We start from the raw sequence: 25,022 nt of genomic DNA on the forward strand, positions 1-25,022 counted from the left end.
AAATAAATAAATAAATAAATAATAAATCTTTAAAAAATATTATGATGTATGGGATTTGTTTCAACTTAATCAACTGGGGTGGGACAACATGGATGGAGTTGTAGGGCAGAGTCGATCATTGTCAAAGCTAGATGGTACATGGGAGCTCATTAGATTATTCTCTCTTTGTGTGTGTTTTCAAAACTGTCCACAACAACAAGTTACACACTTAAAAAAGATGTGATAGGTTAATTTATAGAAATCTGGGTGCTGTTCGTGACCATTTCCTCGCATAAAACAGAGAGACAGAGAAAACCAGTCTTAAGGGGGGAAAAACAATAAAGTGAAGAGCCAGGGGAGCAGGGTTAAGGTAAGGCATAAGCAGTAACATGTTTCTGTTTCTGCTTCCTACCTGTACCTCCTTGCCCCCAGACTTTGCCCTTGGATTATATGAGAAACCCCTGAAATCTTAGACCAACCCCGCCCCTTCCCTTTAAATAGCTCCAATGCAGTACCTTTAATTTCAGGAAGATACAAGTTAAAACAAATGCCAAGGTGTATAACACACCCTTTGGCATCCTCACCCCTAATCTAGGACTCATTCACCTTCTGATCTTCAAGCTAAATAGCAAAGGTTTTTTGCATATGGGCACATACTTACAGAAAATACAACCTGCAGCAGGAGCAAAGGACCTGGGCTCTAGTTATGATTCTGCTAGTGTCTGCCATGTGACTTTGGACACGCTGCGTCAGGGTTCTGTGCTTAATCTGTCATTTTTCTTTCTTGCTCTGTGACTGAGGGAGGCAAAGCTTTAGGGCACAGCCAAAGGAAGGAGTTGCAAAACTTCAAAGTCCAGAATTCCTATTTTTAGTAGAGCTGAGCTCCTCAAAGTTGCAAATCATCAGATTCTGTTCAGATTTTGCCTCACTGAGCATTCATTACAAAACCTGAACTTTGGAGCTAACTGTTCAAGAGAAAAATCAAGTGGAGGAAAATTCTTTTTTTTTCCTTCCCCGTCCCCCAAACCCTTCTTTAATTGTACCTGTAGAGTGATAATGAATTTTCCCACTGGATTAAAAATATAAATCACATAAGGACAATATGCTATAACAAAAGACCCAAAGGTTGACTTCTTTAGTGCTTTCCTTATATCCATTCATGCAGACTCTGTTGTCCATTATCTCAGTAGTCAGGTGTGGTCACCAGCTATGGGGATTGTAAAACTAGACCAGAGAAAATTGTTGCTTAGTTATCTTAAGGCCTGTATGGGGAGGTGCAGGTGGGCCTAGCAGGTCTTCCAATGTCACTATAGGAGCCGCTACATACAGCAGGTTATTGTGAAGTAGAATGTATGATTTCAAAACATAGAGCTTTGAAGCTTGAAAGGTGTTCTTGATTTTCAGGTGTATGCTAAGATGGAAAACATATGACTCTATTGTACCACGAAGTAATGTGCACCTAGAGATCGACAATATCTCCTAAGCAACCCCATGGCATAACTGGTTACTGTATGATCAAGGGAAGTTCCACATTGATCCCAATCTATATACATTACATTTGATTCCCATTACTTGGCAATAGTTAGGTTCTAAAATTGCCACAAACACTGAATTAGCAATTAATGGGGTTAGAAAATAAAGGGCTAGCTTCCTACAAGCCTCTGGTCACAACATTTTCATCAATGAATCAATAACTTTATTTGAGGTGTTTTTCTTTAAAGACACCTTATTTAATATATGATTGTTTATTCATCAACATTGAAATAAGGGCCAACAGCTCTGTTCTTCATCATTATCCTTTCATGATGTATAAGAAAGTCCCCAAGTCTTGCTTTATGCCAGATCTTTTATTGTTCAGGATGGAGTATGAATTGCACAAACCAAAACTTTTTCTTGCTCATGTTATGTGACCATAATTGACTCAAGATATGCTTAGATGTGCAGAGAAAATGGAGCCTTTTCTTTCTCTATGGCAGATCTGGTCTTCTCACAATCTTCTCTCCATTGGAGGGTAAAAGCCTAATTAGCCTAATTTGTCAGTAATTTCCCAGTCTCTTCAGTCAAGACTGTTGCTTTGTTATTTTCTTTATTTAGGTTTACGATAGTCCCTTCTTTCAGGAAAAGCTCATTTATTCTGAGTTTTGGCCCCTCTCTCTCACCTCCCAGGATGTCTTCTGGGTGTATGGAGAGTACACTATGCCCTTGAGAGTGGGGCAGGGTGCCTTCGGTCTGCATCAGAGGGTCCCAGTGTTGCTTTCTGGCCCTTACTGTCCTCTGTAGTGGTGTGCCCCTTGCCTACCCTGGTGGCATCTGCCATAGAAGTCTTCATTTGGGAAAAGAATGCTCTAGTCTCCAGCCTTGGTCAGGGCCTAGGGGGTTTCCCAGCTGACCTATCTGTCCTGTGTGACTGAGAATTCAGGTCAGAGCTTATGGATCCAAGGATGGGCATCTCACCCAAGCTGTCAGAGACCTTCCCTAGGATTTTTCAAACTGGAACTAAGCAAACCTAGTTTCTCTTGGGAGGCAGAGTTGTGAGTTGGGAGGCTCCGACCAGTGGGCTGTTTTGTTTTGCTACCTCGAAGAAGTAAAGGAAGCTCTGCAGGAAGGAGCACATATTGAGTGTAAGAGTTGCAAAAACAGATTCCTGGTCTAAGTTGTACTTGAGATCCTGTGCTCCTCTTTTTTTCCTGTTGTTCTGTGAGCAATTTACTTACCTTTCTAATAAATCCACTCCCCCTCTACCCCCGGGGTCTAAGCTAGTTTTTTTTTTTTTTTTTTTTTTTAAGATTTATTTTTATTTACTTATGATAGACACACACACACACACACACACACACACACAGAGAGAGAGAGAGAGAGAGAGAGAGAGGCAGAGACACAGGCAGAGGGAGAAGCAGACTCCATGCCGGGAGTCCGACCCGGGACTCCATCCCGGGACTCCAGGATCGCGCCCTGGGCCAAAGACAGGCTAGAAACCGCTGAGCCACCCAGGAATCCCTGGTCTAAGCTAGTTTTAATTGGATTTGTCATACTTGCAACTGAAAAGAAAGTCCTAAAACAACTAAGTTTTTAAATGATTTAATGATCATCATAGCACTTGCAGATTTACAATAATTCCAGGCAAGTAACCTTCACTCACAAGATTCCCCATAAGTATACTGTTTACAGATTGGGAACTATTGCTGGCAAGCACATGAGATAATTGAGATTAAAAAAAAAACAAAAACATTTGCTATTGTGAAATGTAACACTCATAGCAAAAAGTACACAAAACAAAAATATACAAAAATATACCGTATGAGGAGTTATCACAAAGTTAACGGAAACAACAGTGCCAATACCCCCAAAGTCCATCTCATGTCCCTTTCCAAGCAGGTTTCTCATTTTTGTGGTTATCACTTCCTTATTTTTCTTTCTAGTTATATTATCCAAGCGTATATCCTTGAACCTTATAATTCAATTCTGCCATTTTTTGAACATTGTATAATTGAAGTCATACAATGCAATTTTTGGGGGGGAGGATCTGGCTTTTGTTCTGGATTATATTTTGATATTCACCAGTAGTTAGCTATAGCTATAGTTCAGTTTTTTTAAATTGCTGCTTAGTACCCCATAATATGATATGAATGTACAATCACTTATCTATTCTGTTGATAGATATTTTTTGGCTCTTATGAATAATAACTGGCGTGAATATTCTTGGTGAATACATGTGCACTTTTTTTTTTTTTGAGAGTCTACCTAGGAGTAAAATTGGTAGATCATAAATATGTATCTTTCCAGATGAATAAATAATACCAAAATCTTACCCTAAATGATTTTTCCAGTTTATATCCCTACTAGCATTTTATGAGAGTTTCTCCTGTTTCATATCCTAACACTTCTCAATCTTTTAAATTTAGCTGTTTGTGGGAGTGTGCATAGTATCTCACTGTGGTTTTAATTTCACTTCCTCCTGATTGCTAATGAAACTGAACACCCTTTTCAAATTTAATGGATGTTTGTATGTCTTTTTTAGTGAAATGCCTGTCGAAGTCTCTTGCCTATCTTTCTTTTTGATTGCCTCGCTCTTTATTGATTTGTAAGAGCTCTTTATATATTGAATAAGAGACTAAGAGGACTTTATTGAATATATATGTTGTAAGCATCTTCTTCCACTCTGTGGCTTGCCTTTTCACTCACCTAATGGTATTTTTTTGAGGGAGAGAATCTTTAATATATTCAGACTTATCAACGGGGATTTGAAAACAGTGTATCTGACAGAGTAACTAGATAAAGCAGTGGAAAGTAAATTTTTCAACTCAGTAAAATGAACTCACAAAGGCTCTCTAGCCAAAGTTGCACATTCTTCCTTTGGAATGTTGTTTCTGAGATGACATTTTATTTTTAAATGACTGAAAATTCCATTATGTTACAAACCAGAAAAATGCACTTACAATATTTAATTCTGCCGCTTCGTGGTGTTATGGAAAACTAATAATAATAATTTAAAAGGATTGTTCTGAATGTTTGCTGGACAGTAGGACTTGGCTATTAGAAAATTAAAAAAAATAAACATTTTTTAAAAGTTTATAAATCTCTTATACATTTACAATCGCTGAAGAATGCATATAGGCTCAGCTTTTCACTATAAAATCCCAGGCTTACTCATAGCCAAACAGGAAACTAGGATGGCACAGTTTTTTAATCATAGAAAGTTTCGAGCATCCTCAAATGCCAATATAACTAAGATTCCTGTACCTACTAGACAGATAATGTTAACATCCTGTTGTATTTTTTTTTTTTTTAATTAACCAAAGTTTACGGTCCTTCGTTTTGCCGTTTCATTTCCCTTTCTTTTTCCCCACTGGAGGTGACCACTATTCAGAATTTGATGTGTATCTGTCCAGTCTTCATTTTTCTACTTTTCTGACATGTTCACATGTTCATGAACAATGCAAATATTGTTTCCCATTTTTATTTATTTATTCAGAGAGAGAGAGAGAGAGGCGCAGAGACACAGGCAGAGGGAGAAGCAGGCTCCATGCACCGGGAGCCCGACGTGGGGCTCGATCCCGGGTCTCCAGGATCACACCCTGGGCTGAAGGCGGCGCTAAACCGCTGAGCCACCCAAGCCTCCCTGTTTCCTATTTTTAAGTGTATCTTTTCATCCTATAGTGTACCGCAGTTTGCTAACATAGTATTTTGTCATGTTGATACATACAGACACACACAGACAAATACAGATCCTGGTTATTAGTTTCAACTGCTGTGTTGTAATTTATGGCAAACATAGTCTAATTTCATGTCTCCATTCCTCTATCAATGAACATTTTTAATGTTGCAATAAAGGCAATGCCTAGAACAATATCGAATATACAGTAGATCGGCCACAAATATTTGTTGAATGGAGGCAAGCTTTTAATTCAAGAGAAATGCCATAGAATATCTCAGGCAGACCATTGTGTTGCTTCAATCCTCCAGTTATTTGTTCTCATCCACCCTATCTGCATGCGTGGCAGGAGTCATTTCCTTTTTTTTTAAATTTTAAAAAAAAATTTAAATTTATTTATTTATTTATTTAGTCCTTTCCTAACGGCTTTTGACTCAATCCACTGAAGAAGGCCCCGCTGTGGTGTGTGTCTGGGGGCAGGGGGTGTGGATGGAGCGGGCGGAGATGGACACAAAGGAGCTTGAATGTCAAAACCTAAGGCAACGGTTTGCAGGGTCTGGCGCAGGGGACGGTGGCAGCAGCGAGCGTTATAAACCTGGGGGAGGTCCGAGTTTACAATGCAGGGCCTGTCTGGTGCTCCCACATCGCGATAACGAGACAGAGGAAGATAATGGTCTCTCTCCCCGTGAACGTTCTGAAGCTCTAACCATCCAACGCCACACGGTTGCCATGGGAACCAGCAGGGGGAGGCGGAGAGACGAGCCGCCAGAATTCCTGCTGCGCTCCGAAGGTTTCTCCTTCCGGTCCTCGGCTCTTCGCAACCACCGCCCCTCTCCTCGGTTCCCCCACCCCCCGCCCCTCCTGTGGGCTCTCATCACGCTCTCCCTTTCTTGACTCCCTCCTTCCCCATCCTACGTCGCCATCTTGGGCCATGCGTCAAGATGGCGCCCCCGGCAGCAGCGGCAGAGCCGCGGCGCTCCAGCGAGGCTGCGCACGCACGTGCTGCGGCGCCGGCGCCGGGGGCGGGGCGGTGACGTCCAGACGCAGCCCCGCCCCCGGCGGTGGCTCCGCCCCCGGCCCCACTCCGCCTTCCTCCCGCCGGGCGAACCCGGAAGTGGAGGAGGAGGAGGCGCGGCGGTGGTGGCCGAGCGGGCAGGCGCTGGCGGAGCCCAACCCGGGCGCGTGTCTGGGGCTGGGGGCGGGGGGCGGGGCTCGGCGGCCCGGGCAGCCGGGCCCGGACGGGGCGGGGGAGGCCATGGCCTCGGCAGAGTTGCAGGGGAAGTACCAGAAGCTGGCTCAGGAGTACTCGAAGGTACCCATCGTGGGCGGGGAGTAGGGGGTCCCCGGCCCTGCGGCCTCGGGGTGCCGTGCAAGCTGCTCGTCGGGACGCAGGGGAACGGCGATGGGGGTCCGCGAGCGTGCCGCTCCTCTCTGCCTTCTCCGTCCACCATTACCGTGCCTCCACCTGCAGCTCCCAGGAGATGGGGCCGGGCCGCGTCTGGGTCCCTGTGCGTTTCTGCGGGAAGGAGCAGGAGTTCGGTTCCTCCCTCTCGCTCAAGTAGCGGGCTCGGGACGGGGGTGTCCGAGCCCTGGATCCTGCCTCTGGTGCTGGTCGGGAGGGGAAGGGAAGGGTGAGGACCAGCCCCTCCCCTGCTGCTTCCTCAGTATTCCTAACCCAGTGATGAGAAAGACCGAGCTTTCTTCCTTCTCCCTGGATGAGATGAGATAAAGAGGCTTACGTGTCCCCAGTCTATTTGGGAGGGCAGGGAGAGCCATTCGTGTGCACGGTTTCGCTGGGGCTGGGTGGTCTCGGGTGCGCTCAGTGCGCTGGCAGGGGCTCGTCTGGAGATGCTCCTGGAAGGCTGAGTGCTAGGGCTGTGTCCTTTTCTCGCTCTTCTTCCTCGGCCACCTGGATTGGGGCAGAACACCCAGGTGTTCAGTACATGGTGAATTAGGCAAAATAGGGACCTGCCCCTTTGCCGTATTTGTGGCATCCGCCTTTAAATGATGGAACCCTTCCCTTGGAAAAGGGCGGTGCTGCTTCTGAGGGGTTGCTGCCTTAAGAATATTCTAATGAAGTTCTAAAAGAATCTCGCATCTTCAGGAATTGGTTCAGCAATCCTCACGGGGGCCTTGCGAAGACTTAGCCCCCCTCCCCCCTTTTTACAATTTGGAGAAACAGACGCACATCCCCCCCGCCCCCGGGTTTCACTTAACACACATTCAGCAAGGTGAAATGAACTGTTGTTTGAAACATAAAACCTTTGCCTAAACATACACACCTAAGAGGTCCTTTCACCATCAAAAGGGAGCCTTTTGAGATACTATACTTACTCCCCCGGTGCTGCTATTGGCAAAACTTTTTGCATTTACATTTCAAATTGTGCCTGTAGCACAACCGTCAGTGATGGCAAGTTTTCAGCCTTTGAACAAATATTTTCTGGCTTGAAGGGTCAGAATTTGTTTGGAACAAATCCATATGATGGAGGAGGGTTGGTGGAGAATGGCAATACCCAGAGTCGGCTCTACTATTTTCGGTGAAAATGTTGTATGGTATAAAGTAAGGGGACTGATTTTCTTCTTCAGAGTGTAAACAATCTCAGAAGGCAATCTGGATGGCCAAAGAGAGCTCTAAAAATGTTTTAACCGGTGGACTGCATTGCTGAAATAATTATATTGCCTTCCAAAAGTATTAAAAACCTTGAAAGGTTTTATTTTTGGGGTATGTATGCTTTTTCTTTCAACAGACCTTTATGACGTGCCTCCTGTGAACGGTGCCAGGGTCGATGGAGTGAGGCGGAGTTCCAGTTTAAGGAGAATCTTTTAATAGAATGTTCAGACATTGTACATAATCATGATACAGTATGACAAGTGTTAGGTCAGTGAGAGCCCGGAAGAGGTGGAGGGTAAGAGTAGAGAAGTTACTCAGTCTGGGAAATAGGGAAGTGGGAGGGTTGGTAGCATCCCGGGCAAAGAGAACAGGTCTTGTTTGCAGACGTGAAAAGCACGTTAAGGTGAGAGTGGTGAAATCTGGTTTGGACCTGATCATCACAAAGGGTTGTGGATGTCAAATAAGTCTCAACTTTCTGTTTTGAATAATAGATGTCAAAGGTTTTTAAGCAGGATAATGACATTACTTTTAGGAGGGGAACTGGTAACTATGTGGAGGATGGATTGAAATAGGGAAAGACTGGTGAAAAGAAGACCAGACTGTGGGCTGTTGGAATAGTTTTGGGGAGTGTAATACAGGGCTAAATCAGATTAGTGACTGTTAAGATGGAGAGGAGGGCCTAGATTTAGGACTTATGGTTAAAGTACATTTTTACTTACCTCTTATTTTTCAATTTATTTTTAAAGATTTCATTTATGGGAGAGAGAGAGCAAGAGCTGGGCGGCAGGGAGGAGGGAGAGGGAGAGGGAGAAGCAGACTCCCTACTGAAAGGGAGCCCAATGTGGGGCTTGATCCCAGGACCGCAGGATCATGACCAGAACTGAAGGCAGATACTTAACCAACTGAGCCACCCAGGCGCCCTGGCCCTGGTTACCTCTTTTTTGAGTGCCCGCTTTGTATGTAGCAGTAAACTTATGAAATATATGGTATATGAGGCACTCATCCTTGTGTCTTACTCATCCTGTGGGATGAGGTGAGTGAGGGGAGACTGAAGAGTTGACCCTGCAGTTCTGAGATGAAGAGACATACTGCCACTGATAGATCCCACTGTCAGGAAGGTGAGCCAATTTAGAGCAAAGGGGTATAGTAAAGGTTAGATGCAATTATAGAATTTTAAGGTTGGGAGGCACATTAAAATTATCTTGTTCACATAGTAGCTTGAGGTGTTGTTGGGGTAACTACTAAAAATTTCTAGTGGAGATGGACTGGCTAAAAGTCAGGACAAAGGCTAGAGCTTTTGGAAGAATGCCTGTAAAGACAAGTAGTTGAACTTCAAGAGTTAATCAGGGTGGAACACTTTAGGTAGACTCTTTGGGGAACACCTGTGGGAAGGGTATGAAGAAAGGAGGAGATGCTAAGTAGATTGTAGGCGGTCTGCCAGACTGGAGGTTATTTATCTCTGAGATTGGGCTAGATCATTTTTCATCCTTTTAATTACAATTGGATGGAAATTTCAGAACATAAGAGAACAGAGATTGGTCAAAAGATTTCGTGTGCTTTTTCTTCTCTGTCAATTCTAGTGCCAAGCAATTTGTAGATAAGATCTATGCTACCTTTAGCCTTGAGCCTTGAGGAAGGGGCACTGTACCTTTGCATTACCTTCCCTGGTGCAGAAATTATGGACTAATGTTGAAATCCAGCTAGGCGTTTTTCCTTATTTAGCATACAAAGACCCAAGATTTCCTCATCAACAGTAGAAGGAGGCTGCATATAAAGACAGCAACAAGCATGATCTCTAAACCAAAGACATTTGCAGGATTTCCTTGTTCTGATATAATGCAGAGCTCAGCCTGTTTTCCAGGGAGCCCATTTTTTGCTTAAGAACTGTGGTCATAATATTCTTTCTTCCCAAGAAGGAAAAAAAAAAGGTCTGAGGAGCTCCCATTTAATTTAAGAGACTGAAAGTTTAGTTAGATGAAAGATGGACCATGAGAGGTCAAAGCAGATGACAATTTCTGAGGCATACATACTGCTAAATGTAAAATGTTTTGGAAAGGCCAGTAAAAGGAGAGGTTAAGACCTTAGTAGTTTGGGCAATTAGGAGATCATTGGAGGCTTTTGAAATTTCAGGTTTAATCAAGTTCTCAGGGAGGAGAAAAGTGTATGCAGTTGGTTTTCAGAAGTTTATGAAGTTAATTGATAAGCGGTGCATACTACTTCTTTGAGATGTGAGGGAAACCAGTCGAGACTTCAGTTACTGCACCATAGATTAAGAATCAAAAGATTGTTTCTTATATGGTGTCTCTTCAACAGCCTGGTCTGGTTCTTATGGTCTGGTATATCTCATAGGGAGGAGAGGCTGAGGGCACTGAGTCCTGGCCCTATTTGGTTTCCTAGCTTGGTTTCTTTGCATGAGTTACTGCACCCCTGCCTGGCATCATGTTATGTGTGTAAGCATGTTTCAAGTTCTAACTGTTTTCTCAATGTTTGTGTTACTCTGGGTCAATGGTTCTCAAAGTGTGGCCCCTGGGTCAGCATCATCAGCATCTGGGAATGAGTTAGAAATATAAATTCTTAGTCCACCTGGGACTTACTGAATCTGAAACTGGTGTTCAGACCCAGCGATCTGTTGTGTAACACACCTCTGTAATGATTTAGATGCACACCAAAATTTGAGAACCATTGCTCAAGGTCTGGTATCAGCATATTAACTTTGGCTCAGGTAATCTTTTTAAAGCTCTTTTTCAGGCAGTAAAAGCTAGTGGGAAAGTCAGACATCCAGTGTTTCTCTTAACAGTTACTTTGCAATTGATGCTTCTTATAGTTATGAAGGAGGTTGCCTTTGGGAGCTTTTCAGATTTATGCTCTTAGGAGATAGCTATTCATATTGGTGAAGGGGCAGTTTAGATATGCTATGTTTGCTTTTTAGATAGTGGAGCTTGGTGGAACCTGGTTAATTGCCCCTTCCTGTATGAGAAATTGACTTAGAAGCTGAATTAAAAATGAGTATCATTTGGATTAAAATCTAGTATCAGCCTTTTTTTTTTCCCTCAAATGCATAGGGTTTGTTACTAAAGTTTGATTGGAAAACAGCATTGTGTTCAGTGTTATCCAATGAAACTTTCCATGAGAATGAAAATGTTCTGTATCTATGCTGTCCGGTAGGGTAACCACTAGCTGTGTGATACTATTGAGCACTTCCAATATGGCCAGGGCAACTAGGGAACAGAATGTTAGATTTAATATAAATTTAAATAGGCACATGATAGCTTTTGGCTACCTTGTTAGAAAGTGCTAGCTTAGTCCCTAGACCAGTGCATCACAGACACAAAATGTCCCTTTGACTCCCCTGAAACTTGATTGAACATAGATTCTGGTTCAGTAGGTCTGAGGTGGGGCCTGAGAGTCTGCTCCCACGTGATGCTGTTGCAGCTGTACACAGACTACACTTTGAATAGTTAGGCCTTAGAAAAGCCAAGGGTGTCCTACTCTTCCTCTTTAATCCAGCTACTCTACTCATCCAGTCACTAGTGAGGCAGCTAGATTGCAGGGGTTGGAGGTAGGGTGTTGTCCTAATGAGTTTCCCTGCTTAGGAGCTGGAGCAGGAGAAAGGGCTTCCATTTGAGGTCTGAGAGAAGAAGGTTTTTTTCCTGCCTCAGAGACAGAGTAACTCCAGCCACTACTACCTGGTACTGCAGAGCCTATAGGTATTTCTCCAAATGGTTTGAACAATGTGGTCCTATTGGACACGAAGAATCCCCAAAGCCCTGAGCCTAAATTGCTAAATAAAGACCACTCTGCAGACTGCTCTACATAACTCTGATTCTGAAATAGTCAGGCTTATCACACAGCTCTTTCTCTAGGGACAGAGAGAGAGTGGTGGTAAGTCAACTATGATTTCTCCAGCCACTTTGACAATCCATGATAGGATAACTGGCCCAAGATTAGGGATTTACTACCTTCAGTCACAAACTGTGAGGAAAGAGAGATGAATCACATATACACATTTCCTCACCTAATCCCCAATGATTTTCTATGTTAGAACCACTCTTACCTATTTCCTATAATGGACATTTTGGCATTTTATAAATTTTACGACCCCAAAAAACAAACTATTAAACATATAAGCTTGTCTTCATTACAAAGTAGTGTGTGCAACATACAACCCCAAGCCCATCCCTAAGCCTCACCCAAACCCTGATTTGAAGCTTTAAAATACTGAAGTCATCTTCAGACCCCAGCTTCAGAATCTCTGGCCTGGATGATCTCTAAAATTCCTTCCTGGGAAAACCACTTGGTCTTTCTCTCTACCTACTTGCTTGTTCCTCCCCCTGGGAGGCGATAAACTACCTGTACCCTCTCTAGTGCCAGGTGGTGGTGGCTGGAGTTATTCTGTTACTGAGGTAGGAAACATCGGGAAGAGGTCAGAGAGGAACTGTTAGAGTGATGAAGCTTTATAGTTGTATAATGCATTACCTTCAAACGCCTCTTATATACAGTATTTAATTTGGTTAACTAAAAATTTATTGAGTGCCTTCTCTATCCATGGCTTTGATCTTTCACTATAGGCAGGAGATACAGGGAAGTAGGCTGTAGTCTTTACCATGAGCTGCAGTTTAATTGGCAGATGGGAGGTGAGTACAGAAGTCAAACCTAAATTAGTAAATGTAAAATCTACTACTCTAAAAAGTAAAGTTAAAGCAGAATGGTTTAATAAGAGATGTCTTTTTACCAGCTAAGAACAGAGGGGCAAGCCCCCTGCGGACCATACTGGGTGGTTAGGAAACACTTATTGACCAAATAGGTCCAGGTGTAGGAAGTAAGTTCCTTGAAGAACATCTGGGATTGGCTGGTCAAAATGAGAAAGGCCTGTGCTTTTGAAAGAACGGTAATGCCGATCAGAAGATTACTAGACTATGAAAAAGGACGTTTAAAAAGGTAAGGGTTTCAGAGTTGGGATGCAGAGGTGCTGTTCGTCTGCTGGATGGAACAGAAGAGCTTGGTGGACAGCTGCTTGAAAGTAGGCTATCATTTTCGGGAGAGTTTGACCCATTGGAGACTTCAGGGCAGGTGTTTCCTGGTTACGCCCACATGCATTCATTGGAGCCTCTGTTTGTATCTCCTGGAGGCATTAGTGAGCATCTGGTGATCTTGTACCTATTTCTAAAAGACTAAGACAGTGTCCCATTTGTTTCCCCACTGTGGTGAAATGCTGGTGAGGAGAAAGATGGATTCTAAAAGACCAGACTGACCATTTGACAAGCTTTTGGTTCACTAATGCACAACTGTGTCCGTAGTGATGTTGAAATGCAGGAAAACTCCAGATGCTGTGAAGTGTAATTAACAGGGCAGTGGTATGTGCTGAGCTTATGATTGTCATCCTTTTTTTAAAAAGATTTATTTATTTATTTATGAGAGAGAGAGAGAGAGAGGCAGAGAGGCAGAGACACAGGCAGAGGGAGAAGCAGGCTCCATGCCGGGAGCCCCACGCAGGACTCGATCCTGGGACTCGATCCTGGGACTCCAGGATTGTGCCCTGGGCCAAAGGCAGGCGCCAAACCGCTGAGCCACCCAGGGATCCCCTGTCATCCTTTTCTACCTTAATAAATAGTAGGTAGTTAGGTAGGTCTTTCTAAAGGGGCTGCATTTTCTGCCAAGCAGTTTTATTGAAACCATGTTTTTGCTTAGAAAACAGTATTATCCAGGGATCCCTGGGTGGCGCAGCGGTTTGGCGCCTGCCTTTGGCCCAGGGCGCGATCCTGGAGACCTGGGATCGAATCCCACATCAGGCTCCCGGTGCATGGAGCCTGCTTCTCCCTCTGCCTATGTCTCTGCCTCTCTCTCTTTCTCTCTCTGTGACTATCATAAATAAATAAAAATGAAAAAAAAAAAATTAAAAAAAAAAAAAAAAAGAAAACAGTATTATCCAAAGGAATATCCAGATCATTTTCTGCCAAGCAGTTTTATTGAAACCATATTGTTGTTTAGACAACAATATTTTCCAAAGGAATATCCAAATCATTTTCTGTTGTAATCAGATTAAAATCTATACAGCAGTAATTTCAGAATTTTGTCTTGTGAGCTGCCTGGCTGGATCGGTCAGTGAACTGTGGAACTCTTGATCTTGGCTTGGGGTTGTGAGTTTGAGCCCCATGTCGGGTATAGAGATTACTTAAAAATAAAATCTTTAAGAAAGTTTTGTTTTGCTTTTTTAAATTTTAATTTATTTTATTTTTTATTATTTATTCATGAGAGAGAGAGAGAGAGAGAGAGAGGCAGAGACACAGGCAGAGGGAGAAGCAGGCTCCATGCAGGGAGCCCAACATGGTACTCGATCCCAGGTCCCCAGGATCACACCCTGGGCTGAAGGTGGTGCTAAACGACTGAGCCACCCGGGCTGCCTCTGTTTTGCTTTTTAACAAAGTATACTGTTCAGTTTGCTTTAAGTAGCTTTTAAATGTTTCTTAGAAATGAAAGTCGAGGTTCTTTTTTTTAAATTGTCACGGTTCTGGTCCTATAGAAGACCATCAGTTCAGCAAATTTCAGGCTTCATCCCTAGGTCTGGAAACAGTCATTAGGATCTTCTAAATATCCCAGAAAGAATATGTGTAAGAGACCATAGGTGAAAGTTAGGGCAGGGGCATGAAATGAAACCTAAAGCCCGACGTCATATTGCTGTCTTCTGGCTATGTGGGTTTGAAAATATTTATTGAATTCTGTTACCTAATGTAGCACATTATCCATGAGTATGTTGATCCTGCTCCAAAAGAAAATACCACGTGATGGAAATCAGTATTAAAAAGTGGTACTTCTTTTTTCTGAACTTGTAGAGCAGAGGTGTTCAAACTTTTTCTGGAAAGAGACTATGAGTAAATATTTCAGGCTTAGGACTGTACGTTTTCTCTTGCAACTACTTGTCTCTATAATTGTAGCTCAAAAGCAACCGTAGACAATGCGGAAAGGAGTGTGGTTCTGTTCTAGTACAACTTTAAATTACTTGGGGTGCCTAGGTGGTACTGACTTGGTTTTTGCTCAGGTCAGGTTGTGATCCCAGGGTTGTGAGATCAAGCCCCATGAGGGCTCCATGCTCAGCATAGTGTCTGCTTGAGACTATTCCTCTCCCTCTGCCCCTCCCCTCCTTGCACACACTCCCTCAAGTAAATAAATCTTTAAGCAATTTTTTTAAAAATTAGGTAGCAGGCCAGTATGGCCCATGGACCTTAGTTTGCAACCCTTGCTGCAGGGAATTTAAATAGTAGTAAGTACTTCTAGTTATCTTGTATTGTCCCTTTTAAATTGTAAGCTCTTTGTCAAACCACTTCCTTCACTTCTCCTTCTCCTTTATATGATTTAGCACAATGCCTTATACCAGGCAAGCTATAATGTTATCTGTTATCCCTTTGATTCTAGTCTAAGAGAACTGTTACCATTCTTGAGGCATTTTAAGATTTAGAAAGTGCTTTGACATAGGTTTCTTATCTGGTTCTCACAACAATGTCAGAAGAAGGAAGATAGGGTACATGGGTGAATACATATAGACCTTATAACTGAGGCTCAGAACAGTTAAGTGAATTTTTCAAGTTTAAATTGTCTACTAAATGGCAGAGCAAGATTTGGGTCTTCCTTCTGTTGTGGTAGTGAGCTGTATCTTTAACTTTCTAAAAATAGAAAAAGCTCATCTTTTTAATCTGTCTTTTGATCAGACTGTTGAATATCCTGCAGTATTCCTGCTTTTCTTCTTAGATTTTTAGCTAAATTTTCTATTGAATTTCACATACTTAATTTAAGGTTAGTATTTAAGTATTCCTATTCTTTTGGCACAGAGGGAGGGTCATTTCTGTTCTTGGGAGACAGATCGGAGTTATGCAGAGTTAGAAGTAGATTCTTTTAAGCTCACCGATAAAAACATTCCATTTGTTCAGTTTCTAAGAGAAGAACCTGGTGTTTCATGGTCTTTGTACTAAATCTTCAGGATATGAGTCTGTACATCTTTCACTTTGGCTTCATAGGATTTGTGTGTTTATACTTACATGGTCTGTGTTAACCTTGCTGAGAACTTTCCTCTCCCTACAGAAGTGGATTTTATCTTTTGAAACCCTTGCAAGTGATAGATGAATATATATATACATATGTAAAATTCATTTAGCTGTATAATTCTTGATTTGTATGCCTTATTTAAAATAAGGTTATATCTCAATTAAAAAGAAATAAGCCCGTGTCCTACCTTTTCAAAGACTTCCCCAACCTCCCCAGCCTATGTCTTTTCTCATTTATACATAGCTTTAGAAAATAGTAACCAATGTTGTCTAATGGCATTATGACTCCGTCAAATCTGTTGAGGTCTGAATCTCAGGATTGCCACTTAACTTTCCTATACCTCACTCCGTTTCCTCATCTGTAAAATGGACACAATTTCAGTACCTACTTCGTAGGGTTGTGAAGATTAATGAGGCAGTACAAGGAAAGCACCTAGGACAGTGCCTGGTATAGGATGAGCCTTCAAATGTTAGCTGCTATTGCCAGCTTCTGGATTTAGTCTGTTTCTTAGTTACTTGAGCACACTGCCTTAGCTGATGCCTTATTGCAAGTCTATCATTCCTGAGGCTATTGTGGGGGATGACAGTGTCCTGCTGGGTATGTTCAATGCCCTACACTTTGATTCTTTGTAGAGTTCTTCTTTCATAATTAGTCCAATTATATATGTACTTTACAAATGGATGTGTGCCAGAGTTTCAAGGAAAATGGCATACACGATACCCTATTATTTATTATATTAGTTTTCTATTCATTTTAACATTACTTTATTGTATTTAGTATTAGTATATTGTATTAGTTTTTGTTTAAAGGGGAGACTTGGTTTTATAGAAAGAACCATGTACCATATGGAAGTCAAGAGACCTGGACTATAGTGTCAGTTTTGCTGCTGATTATTATTATGTCATTGGGCAGCTCAGCCTCTGTGCTAATCTGAAAAATGGCAGAATGATGATATCTCTATCCTTTTCCATGCTAATATTTTTATTCTCGTATATATGTGAGAAGGTAGTTCCTCAGTGTAATCATTCCTGTGAAATAATGGTAAGTGATTTCCTTGCTACAATGATTGCTTTATATTAAAAATTAATTATTGCTTCCTCTGTTTTCAGCTTCGAGCCCAGAATCAGGTCCTGAAAAAAGGTGTTGTGGATGAACAGGCGAATTCTGCTGCTTTAAAGGTATGAAACAATGTATTTGTATTGTGATAATTAAGTTAGTGTTTGGTGATACTCAAAGCAAGGAATTCAGCTGGCTTTCTGTTTTAAAGTCCCAACTATGACACTGAATCACTAGGGATAGGAGAAGGTAGTATAGTCTTTTGTGTTTAACTTTGTTTCTTGCTTAGGTATGAATGTGATGCACCTTGATTTCCTTAGCTAAAAATTACAAAAAGGAATTATTTGACTCTATCTCCTGTTTCTCTTAGATCTCAGACTCTCTTTAGCGAAATTCATCTGGATTAATGGAGCTACTTCCCTGTCTTCATCACTAGACAGCACTCTGAGGGAGTCTATGTCATGTTCATATGTCCAGCATTCAGCAGATGGTTGTCCCCTAATGAATGGATTTGAAAGGGTGAATCATTTAGTCATTAAGATTACTTTTGGGTTGAGCTATTTAATAGTAATAACCTGTGTAAATCAGGTTACTCTATTTGAATGATGCATCTTACCATCAGCATCTTTGTTAACAGAGGGAGAAATACGACAGGAGATGAAGAAATTTGTTTCTACCTCATTCTGGTAGGCATGTCATAAGTACTGCTTAGTGATATTTTTACTTGGCTAAAGTAATTCTAGGATATAGATTTCTTCTTGGCCTGTTTCCGTTAAATATACCATCTGTCATTCCTCACTCTTTCCCTTGCTCCCTGTTTAGACAAAAGGGATTAGGATTCCCTTTACTCTTATCTCTTTCTGGAATAGTCCCTAACCAGTGATCTTTCTAGGGTGATTCCACTCAGGTAACCCAGAAATACGTCCTTTCATTTAGCTAGTGTTGGACCTTTACCTAGAGAACTCTGACTTGAGAGTGCCCCCAAAGCAGGTGCTGTAGTATGGACTCAGGGCTGAGGTGGCTCAAAACACTGTTCCCATACGTTCGAAGCTTTCTGCGCCCAAGTATGAAAAATAAGCTTACTTATAGTCAGGATTTGTTAGTCAAGTTATTATCTTGCCTAAATCATTGAAGAAATCATCATTATCTCTCTTAATGATATTTAAAAGCTATTAGTGGAAAAGGTATTTCCTAGTGTGTCTTAGTCGCCCACTCTGGCATATTACAGTGTTCTGTGGCTGGTTGCATTTGACTAACTCTACGATGGTGGCCTTGGTGATGGTGGGGACATTGTTGATGGTGACAGCAGGTTCTAGTTATTGAGCTCTTACTGTGTGTCAGACACTGTGCCAAGCACGTTACGTCCACTCTGTCAGTTGTCTTCACACAAGTCTGTGAGAGCAGATAACATTATCATCCTCTCCATAGCAGGAACTAGAGTTTACAGAGAGATTGAGATAGCAGTCTTCTGAAATTAATGATTGGTTAATGGAGTTGGAGCATTAGTCAGCTGGTGATTAATTCTAAGGATGTAAAGAAATTACTCTTTGTTTTACCATTCATTGCAGTGGTCATTACAATTCTAGTAAGAATGGTAATTGGCTGGTTTACTTGATGGGAAGATTGGGATGTCTTCTGGTAGAACAGACCTTTCATATATTGGTCTTGCCTCTTCAATGAGTTGTTGGAGACAGCATTCGTTGATTTGGATTTCTTTAATTTGAAATACATGATAATTTGGATGTGGGCTGGGTCTGTATTTACCATCAGACTCCCAAGTATTATTACTAAAAAACAATAGAAAAGAAAAATGTTTCTCTACTTAATGGGAACATTATTCTATCCTTCTGGTTGCTCTCAACATGCTGGTAATGTCAGTAGATTGTAGACATCACTGTGTTAGGATACTATTGCTTTTTATCTTTGACAAATCAGGATAGTTTATTTTATTTATTTATTTTTTAAAGATTTTATTTATTTATTCATCGGAGACACACACAGAGAGGCAGAGACACAGGCAGAGAGAGAGAGAAGCAGGTTCCCTGCAGGGAACCTGATGTGGGACTCGATCCCAGCACCCTGGAGATCATGACCTGAGCCAAAGGCAGACAGACGCCACGAGCCACCCAGGTTCCCCAAATCGGGATAGTTTAAAGTAAAATTAAGTGTAGAGGAAGGATTTCATTTTGACTAAGATACAGGGAGGATTTATTGAAAAAAAATGAGCGCAAATAAATTGCTTCCCATTCTTGCTGAAGAGCATCAGCAGTGAGTAGGAGGTTCTCTTTCCCAGTTCAGGTTTATAAAATTGTGGCCTCGGGCATTGTGCCTCCTCACTGCCAGACCCCTATACATAACAACATTATGTATAGAGTTGTAGATACTTTAAGTTGATGACTGACTGTTACTTCAGTATATTTCCTTTTTAAATTTTATTTTTAAATGTACTGGTTTGGCCCCCCAAAATGATTTTGTCACAAAACAGAGCTAAAAACATGGGAACTGGCATGATAAACATACAACGTGAATTTCCTAAAGCAAGAAGTTTGATAATATTTTAGTGAAACAGAAATAATTTCTTTTCACTATTTGAAACCTGAAGGCTAAATTATAAGGAATGATCTGTTTCCACTTTGATGTAGGAACAACTGAAAATGAAGGATCAGTCATTGAGAAAGCTCCAACAGGAAATGGACAGTTTGACATTTCGAAATCTACAGCTTGCCAAGAGGGTAGAACTACTTCAAGATGAATTGGCTCTAAGTGAACCCCGAGGCAAGAAAAACAAGGTAGGTCAAAATAAAAGCAAGTTAATGAGGCCTTCTCTGCTAGGTACAGACATCTACAGGCCATCTGGGTTTTAACAGAACACCTCCCCTCCAGATTCCCTAATGTTCTGTTATTATGCCTGGATATTGGGTCAAGGAAGCAGACACTTACTATTAATATATGTAGTGATATTAGAGACTTTTTTTTAAAAAAGATTTTTAAAAATTTATTTGAGAGAGAGAGATAGAGACAGAGACAGAGATAGCAAGCAGGGAGGAGAGAGAGAAGCTGAGTGGGGAGCCCCAGACACAGGCTCGATCCCAGGACCTTGTGTTCATGACCTGAGCCAAAGGCAGATGCCCAACCAACTGAGCCACCCAGGGGCCGTAATAGAGGCATCTTTTTTTTTAAGATTTTATTTATTTATTCATGAGAGACAGACAGGCAGAGGGAGAAGCAGGCTCCATGCAGGGAGCCTGATGTGGGACTTGATCCCAGGACTCCAGGGTCATGCTCTGGGCCAAAGGCAGGTGCTAAACTGCTGAGCCACCCAGGGATCCAAGTAGAGACATTTTTATACAAAAGTGAGCTTTATTTTTTTAAAAAAGATTTTATTTATTTATTAATGAGAGACACACACACAGAGAGAGGGGCAGAGACATAGGCAGAGGGAAAAGCAGGCTCCCTGTGGGGAGCCTGATGTGGGACTCAATCCCAGGACCCTGGGATCACAACCTGAGCCCAAGGCAGGGCCTCAACCACTGAGCCACCCAGGTGCCCTGAAAATGAGTTTTAAATAATTTGTTAGGAGCAAATGTGCACATATTGGATTTAGTGTCTTAGAAAAGTGAAAGGAATATCTCATACTGGTTGAAATTACTGGTATCTTTCAATTATCCTAAGTTGCCATTAACTCAAGGTAGGGCAAATAAAATGAGAAACAGTGTTGAAGCATAACAGCTCATGTGAAGTAGCAATTGAAATACTCATTCCTTAGAGTTGTTGTAAGTTTGCTGCAAGTATTTCTTAGTTTTTATTTTTATGAGCCCCATTTACTATTCTTGTCTGGTCATGTAAAAATAAACTTTTTCCATCATAGTTTTTGTAGTGAGACATGATTCTCATTCCCTAAGATGGATGATCTGGTACTTTTGAAAATTCTGTGATTAAGAAGTTGCATTTTTTTTTAAGGGTAGGGGCTAGTGATTGAATCCTTATATCTTGTATGTATATAGAGCAGCAACCAACAAATGTGTGGACTGAGGCAATCAAAGTAGAAGGGTAGGAGGAAGAAGGCATATAATAACTCTGAAGTAGCATGGTGTGGAGGGAAGAGTGAAGGCTTTGGAGTTAAGCCCAGGCTTGAATTCTTTGCCATTTTAGCTTTGCAACATCAGTTTCTTCATCAGCAACATGGGGATGATTCTCTGAGTTTGTTGAGTATTAAATGGGATCCTGTAAAGGTGGCTAGGACTGTATGTGCCATATGTTGGGCAGCTGACATAATCGTATGTTAGTACCTTTCCATATACATGTTCCCTACATGAAAGAGTACTCTAGAGTGGTAACAGAGAGGGCAAAAACAGGTATGTATTAGAAGCACTTGAGAAATTTTGTCAAAATACATGTGCTCTTGAAATTCTGAGAGACCTTTGAGGAACGAATAGCCATATGTACTTCAAACAGACTCCCCAGGTAAATGAGATCCTCCCCCAATGCTGTTTCTGCAGAGGCTTGGGTATAAAACTTCTGAGTTAATGTTAATTAAAGTTTTCCAAATTTGGAAGCGCCAATGACCCAGAATGCCCAGAATATGTCATTCGGTAGTATTCCTTGTGCAGCTGTTGTATCCCAAACATGATGGATATTTAATTTTATTTATTTGTTTGTTTGTTTATTATTTTTAAAGATTTGTTTATTTGAGGGAGAACATGCAAGCAGGGAAGGGGCAGAGAGAGGGGGAGAGAGAGAATTTTGAGCAGACTCCATGCTGGTGCCTGACCTGGGGCTCGATCTCATGAACAAAGATCATGACCTGAACTGAAATCAAGAGTTGACTGCTTAACCGATTGAGACCCTCAGGTGCCTCTGTTTGTTTTGTTTTTAACGTAGCTATTCCATTTTCAAAGGGCTTTCTACTCATTGGTTCACATTGGATCAGTAAGTAATTTCATTTTAAGTGAAGAGTGAGGGCACAGGAAAGGCAGAGAAGGCTGGTGAGTGATGTCTGTACACAGTTTCATTGTTAGGCCCTCTCTGGAATAGTCTCAGCTGTTGTAGTCCACGAAAACAAATGGTCATTATTGCTTGCTTAAATTGTGCTATTCTTCTATGCAGAAAAAGTTAATATTGGTAAAAAAAAAAGAAAAGGAAGGTATTTCTCATGATTGTGAGCTTTTTCCTTCTGTTTATTTACAGTAGCCTTATTTTAATGGTTATATATGTTTTTAAACATTAGAGATTTATGTAAACTTTTGTAAGAATTTATTGTTGTGAATGCTAGTTATTACAAATTCTTAAAGGAGTTTAGCAACTCAGAGTCAAACTGTCATTTCCCAAACCAAAAGATCAATGTAAATTAAAAAAAGTTTTTTTTTTAAGAATTTAAATTCAGGGCAGCCCCGGTGGCTTAGCGGTTTAGTGCCGCCTTCAGCCCGGGGTGTGATCCTGGAGACCCGGGATCGAGTCCGGCGTCAGGCTCCGTGCATGGAGCCTGCTTCTCCCTCTGCCTGTATCTCTGTCTCTCTCTCTTTCTCTCTCTCATTCGCTGTGTCTCTAATAAATAAATAAATAAATCTTAAAAAAAAAAAAGAATTTAAATTCAATTAATTAACATATAATGTATTATTGGTTTCAGAAGTAGAGGTCAGTGATTCATGAGTCTTCTGTAATATGCAATGCTCATGACATTATGTGCCCTACTTAATGTCCATCACCCAGTTACCCCAACCCCCCACCTTCCTCCCTTCTAGTAACCCTCAATTTGTTTCTTATGATTAAGAGTGAGTCTCTTATGGTTTGTCTTCCTCTCTGATGGAAATGATATTTTTTAGCATATTTTCATGGCCTGTGTTCTGTGCCTGCTGTGTTTTCCAGTAGTACTACTCCTAAATTTATCCGCAAAAAATAGTGAGCCTTATCTGTTGTTTATTCACTCTCTCTCCCTGTTAAGCTTTCCTGCTCATTCCAATATTTGCAGTTCCTACTTATGTCAAATAGGAAAAGGTAAATGATGGATTATATACTTCTTACAGGATTGAGAACGGTGCACACTAGAAGAGACAAGCTACTAAGGTGATAGAGAATCTGTGTACCTTAGGATGTTTCTCTAAAGGATGAAAGTTATGTGGACATAACTTATTCTTTCCATCAGAAAAGTGGAGAATCTTCTTCTCAGTTGAGTCAAGAGCAGAAGAGTGTCTTTGATGAAGATCTGCAAAAGAAGATAGAAGAAAATGAACGGTTGCATATACAAGTGAGAAAACTTTCTGTTTTTCCAATGAATTAAAAATGGGTCATATGATCTGGAATGTGGAAAAACCAATGCAGAATAGAGTGTTTTTATGTCTTCTGTGGTTGTTAGGTATATATGTCACTGTCACTGGCTCATTACTTAAATCTCATTCATATCTTAATTTGGATGTGTGTTTTGAAGTATTACATTTATTTAGAGGACGGCAGTATAACTTTGAAAACAGTACAGAAATATACTAGGCACTGTTCATTTTATCTAGAAAATGATTAGATGGACCATTTAGTTGGGGGCTTATCATTAAGTAGTGTTTGTTTTTTAAATTATTGCTGTTTAGTTGGTTTGTATTTGTTCACCAGTTAGTCTATAAGGTCTGTTTGGGTATACACAATGTCGGTTTGTATGCCTTCCCTCAGGGCAGAGTCTCACTCATGGCAGGAGCTCAAATATTTATGGAATGTTGAATAATACGTGTTTGCCTTCAAACATTCAGCATAGTTAAGAGTCATAGTGTTATGTCTCCAGCTGTGCTTCCTGAATTTTTTGTGAAATGGTGAGCATAGCCAAATGATGGAAACTAAATATGCACTAATACTGTCTTTTTGCAAATGTTAAAAAAATAAGCTTTTGACCTCAGTGCATTTTGTATTAAGCATTCATAATTCTTAATTAGCAATGGATTCTTACTAAGGAAAAGAGCTTTACCTGTTTTAGGGATAACTTCTATTTGAATTTTGATTTTTTTAATTGTGGAAGTTAGTGTAGCAAAAAAGTTATACCCTGGTCAGTTGAATCCCCTGTGTGCCGGAAGTTGTTTTAAAGAAATCCTTGAGATGGAGAGGAAGGAGTTATCGACTTGGACATTGATCTCCTGTGTTCATATCTCATTTCTGCATTTGGCAAGTTGAAGCTTTGGTTTCCCCATGTGTAAAGGAGGGATGGCAGTAGCACTACCTCTGACATACTGGGAGGATTTGGTGAGATATGCCCATGCAGATTTTGCCTAGTGAGCACATGGAACCATGTGGAAATTGCTCAATGAATAGTCACGGCTGTTGTTTTTCTTTCCATTTGTATATATTTAGATATTGTGAGGAGAGAAAAATAATCTTTTCTCTGCAGTTTTTTGAAGCTGATGAGCAGCACAAGCATGTGGAAGCGGAGCTGAGGAGTCGGCTGGCCACCCTGGAGATGGAGGCGGCCCAGCACCAAGCCGTGGTCGATGGCTTGACGCGGAAGTACATGGAAACTATCGAGAAACTGCAGAATGACAAGGCCAAACTAGAAGTAAGCCCCACTGATGGCGAGAGCATGTTGAGAGATGGTCAAGGCTCTTGTAAATCTTCTGTGCACTTTGTGGAATGCAAAGTTAGTCATTCAAGGGGAGGCTGTTGCCTGCAGTATCTCCTAAGTGTGCCCTCATTATAGCTTGAGCCATCTGCTTTTTTTTCCTTCTAATATTCAGGTAAAATCTCAGACTCTAGAAAAGGAGGCCAAGGAATGTCGGCTTCGAACAGAAGAATGGTATGTGGAAACGTGAATTCCAAGGGGCCCTGAAGTAAGAATCAGAAGACCTGAGTTTTGGTTTAGCAACTTCTATCTCTTAATCTTTTCACATTTGAAGTGAGCAAGGAGCAGGCCATCTCAGTTCTGTTATCTCTGAGGATAACACTCTTTGTCAAGTGGCTTGTGCATTAGTCATCAGCCTGCAGATGCTTGTGGCTGTGGCAGCTGGCGGTCTGGGGCTCCTGTACTGAGAACTGGTCGCTTTCTGATTCAGGCTACCCTGAAGAGAGAGTTTTCTGAGAGTTCCAGGCAGGAAAACTGACTCTTTTTCACTGTGCCAATGTTTTAATGGTACATTTTGAATAAAATGGAGACAGTGGGATCTAATTTGGAGATACCTAAATCTTAAAATTCAAATATGATGAATTGATGGGTAGTAA

General features: G+C 41.3%; 1 protein-coding gene across 1 annotated transcript in view; it reads left to right on the forward strand.

The window, feature by feature from the left end:
- The first annotated feature begins 6,295 nt into the window (after positions 1 to 6,295).
- Positions 6,296 to 25,022, forward strand: part of PPP1R21 (protein phosphatase 1 regulatory subunit 21) — a 65,405-nt gene continuing 46,678 nt past the window's right edge. The window contains exons 1-6 of the mRNA XM_025466293.3: positions 6,296 to 6,443; positions 16,889 to 16,957; positions 19,478 to 19,624; positions 22,978 to 23,079; positions 24,199 to 24,363; positions 24,542 to 24,600. Coding sequence (XP_025322078.1) covers positions 6,387 to 6,443; positions 16,889 to 16,957; positions 19,478 to 19,624; positions 22,978 to 23,079; positions 24,199 to 24,363; positions 24,542 to 24,600 — 599 coding nt within the window. The 5' untranslated portion in view covers positions 6,296 to 6,386. The remainder of the gene's footprint in view (positions 6,444 to 16,888; positions 16,958 to 19,477; positions 19,625 to 22,977; positions 23,080 to 24,198; positions 24,364 to 24,541; positions 24,601 to 25,022) is intronic.

This window comes from Canis lupus, chromosome 10 (genome assembly GCF_003254725.2).
Source record: "Canis lupus dingo isolate Sandy chromosome 10, ASM325472v2, whole genome shotgun sequence".
Classification (NCBI taxonomy): Eukaryota; Metazoa; Chordata; class Mammalia; order Carnivora; family Canidae; genus Canis; species Canis lupus.